At 39.3% G+C, this 3,460-nt stretch overlaps 1 protein-coding gene across 1 annotated transcript; it reads right to left on the bottom strand.

Annotated features, from left to right (window-relative positions):
* Positions 1–710: 710 nt before the first annotated feature.
* LOC141617198 (uncharacterized) lies at positions 711–1,229 on the bottom strand. Its single transcript, XM_074434380.1, has 2 exons — positions 1,091–1,229; positions 711–1,024 (listed from the first exon to the last, which is right to left on the bottom strand). The coding sequence occupies exons 1-2, from the start codon at positions 1,227–1,229 to the stop codon at positions 711–713; spliced, it is 453 nt and encodes a 150-aa protein (XP_074290481.1).
* Positions 1,230–3,460: the final 2,231 nt, after the last annotated feature.

Raw genomic sequence — 3,460 nt, 5'->3', positions numbered from 1 at the left:
GGTTCACGGTGGTCCATACGGAGTTTAAACGATAATTTAATTAAATACGACTATATAAATATAAATTGAGACGGTCTTACCTTGAGACAACAATAATTGGATGAATTCTCTTATTTTTCTCCCTTAGATCTTTCTCTCCCTTGCCTTAGATCAATTATTGTGTTTTTATGTTTTTGTATGCTTATGGGTAGATATAATAGCTTATTTATATAGGTGTGGGAAGGAAAGAGGGAGGAAGTTTTCTTAAAGCAACTACCTTTATTTTTCCTTTTCTTTTTAATTACTCCCATATTAGTATTAGTAATAATATATAATTACAATTCCGACTATATACTCAACATACACGGCTTACCCGTTCCCACGACCCACATTTCTTCCGTTTTAATTATTTTATATTTTATTTCCGTCTTATAAATTTATTATCCAATTAATTAAATTATTAAATTTCATTTAAAACACATTTTAATATAATTCTACCGTCTAAAATGCGGGGTATTACGGTCTTCCCTCCTTAAAAAGAACATCGTCCCGAAGTTCACCAAATACCCAAACAACAGAAATAATATCTCAAATAAATTCCAACTAAATTTCTTATTAAATCCTTCACAAGATACTTTTATTATTAAATTTATCCTAAAAATGTTATAAAATACGAGATGTTACATCCTATCCCCCTAAAAAAAAGGGTTACGTCCCCGTAACCAACTAACTCAAACAAAAAGACTAGGATACTTTTCTCGCATAGCAGCTTCAGCTTCCCATGTAGCTTCTTCCACCTTATGATTAGACCATAAAATCTTCACTAGAGCAGTCTCACCATTACGAGTCTTTCTCACTTTTCGATCCAAAATCTCCTTACGCTCCTCAACATAAGATAACTGCTCATCAATCTCAACATGCTCAGGCTCCAGCACATGAGTAGGATCACTCACATACTTCCTTAATTGTGAAACATGGAAAACATTATGCACTCTATCCAAAGCCGGAGGTAATGCTAAACGGTAAGCTACCTCTCCAACTCTGTCTAAAATCTCATATGGCCCAATATACTTCTGACTCAGCTTTCCTTTCTTCCCAAACCTCATCACACCTCTCATAGGAGACACTTTAAGCAACACTTTATCTCCCACATCAAACTCTATATCACTCCTTTTCAAATCTGCATAGCTTTTCTGTCTATCCTGCGCTGCACGCATCTTTTGACGAATAATGTGCACTTGCTCCACCATTTCCTATATCATCTCAGGTCCCAACACAACTGTATCTGCCCTGTCATCCCAACACACAGGATTCCTGCACTTCCTGCCATACAATGCCTCAAAAGGTGTTATGCCAATACTAGCATGGTAACTGTTATTATACGAAAACTCAATCAAATCCAACCTCTCCTCCCATGATCCACCAAACTCCATCACACAAGCTCTCAGCATATCCTCCAAGGTCTGAATAGTCCTCTCAGTCTGACCATCTGTAGCTGGATGAAATGTTGTACTCATCTTCAACTGAGTCCCCATCAAAGATTGCAATTCTTGCCAGAACTTAGATATAAACCTTGAATCACGATCAGAAACAATATCCTTTGGGACACCATGAAGCTTCACCACATTTTTGACATAAGCTTTAGCCAACTCAGCTTTATTCCAAGTATCTTTCATAGGAATGAAGTGAGCTGACTTAGCCAATCGATCCACAATAACCCATATCATGTTATTCCCTCTCTGAGTCTTAGGCAACCCCACAATGAAATCCATCGAAATACTCTCCCATTTCCACTCAGGCATATCCAAGGACTGAACTTTACCTTGTGGTCTCTTATGCTCTCCCTTCACTCTTTGACAAACCAAACATCTAGCAACGAACTCAGCAACCTCTTTCTTCATCTTAGGCCACCAAAAAGTCTTCTTCAAATCTTTATATAACTTATCTCCTTCAGGATGAACAGAATATGGAGTAGAATGAGCTTCAGTTAAAATCTTTCTTTTTAATTCTTCATCATCAGGTACACACCATCTCCCATCAAACCTCAAACTACCATCACTACCCATGTGGAACCGCTTCTTCCCGCCTTCCACCATGGCCTCACCCACAGCCTCTCTCCACCGCGCCACTCTCGCATCTCCTTCTTGCTTCTTCCTAATCTCTTCATACAACTCTGGCTCAATGGTCAAATCCCCAACTGTTTCTCCTTTCTTGATCATAGAAATGCCCATCTTTTCCACTTCCTCACGCAAAATCATCCTAGACATGGCAGTACACAAAGCATGGACAGATTTCCTACTAAGTGCATCCGCCACCACATTAGCCTTCCCTTCATGATAAATTATCTCCATGTCATAATCTCCAATTAACTCAATCCATCTCCTCTGTCTCATATTTAGCTCCTTCTGAGTATAAATGTACTTTAAGCTCTTGTGATCAGAAAATACCTTAAAATTAGCTCTATAAAGATAATGACGCCACAATTTCAAGGCAAAAACCACCGCTCCCAATTCCAAATCATGAGTTGGATAGTTTGCTTCATACTGCTTCAGTTGTCTCGAGGCATAAGCTATTACTTTCCCATTCTGCATAAGCACACATCCCAAACCATTCTTTGAAGCATCTGTATAAACTTCAAAATTCTCACTCCCTTCAGGTAAGGCTAAAATAGGAGCTGTAGTCAGGCGCTCCTTCAGGGTTAGGAATGTCTTCTCACAACTCTCATCCCACTGAAACTTATTCTCCTTCCTCATCAAGGTAGTCAAAGGCTTAGCTATTTTTGAGAAGTCTTTTACAAACCTCCTATAATAGCCAGCCAACCCCAGAAAACTTCTAATATCCCCCACATTCTTCGGTCTCTCCCACTTGGACACTGCCTCAATCTTGCTTGGATCCACTGACACTCCCTCCTTAGACACCACATGTCCCAGAAAGGCAACTTTCTCTAACCAGAACTCACACTTGTTCAACTTAGCATAAAGATTATTTTCCCTCAGGGTCTGCAACACAATCCTCAAATGCTTCTCATGCTCTTCTTTATTCTTTGAATACACCAGGATATCATCGATGAAGACAACCACGAACTGATCCAAATAGGGACTAAACACACGGTTCATCAAGTCCATGAAGACTGCCGGTGCATTAGTTAATCCAAATGGCATAACAACAAATTCGTAGTGTCCGTACCTTGTCCTAAATGCAGTCTTTGGAATATCTTCGTTCTTAATTCTCAACTGATGGTACCCCGACCTCAAATCAATCTTAGAAAATATTCCAGTCCCACTCAGTTGGTCAAATAAATCATCAATCTGCGGCAAAGGGTAATGATTCTTGATAGTCACATTATTCAGCTCTCTATAGTCAATACACAACCTCATGCTCCCGTCTTTCTTTTTAACAAATAACACAGGTGCTCCCCAAGGTGACACGCTCGGCCTTACATAACCCTTATCCAACAAATCCTCCAACTGCTTTTTAAGCT

The sequence above is a fragment of the Silene latifolia genome, chromosome X (genome assembly GCF_048544455.1).
Source record: "Silene latifolia isolate original U9 population chromosome X, ASM4854445v1, whole genome shotgun sequence".
Classification (NCBI taxonomy): domain Eukaryota; kingdom Viridiplantae; phylum Streptophyta; class Magnoliopsida; order Caryophyllales; family Caryophyllaceae; genus Silene; species Silene latifolia.
The sequence above is the reverse complement of the archived record's forward strand: the minus strand, read 5'-3'. Positions and strand labels throughout refer to the sequence as shown.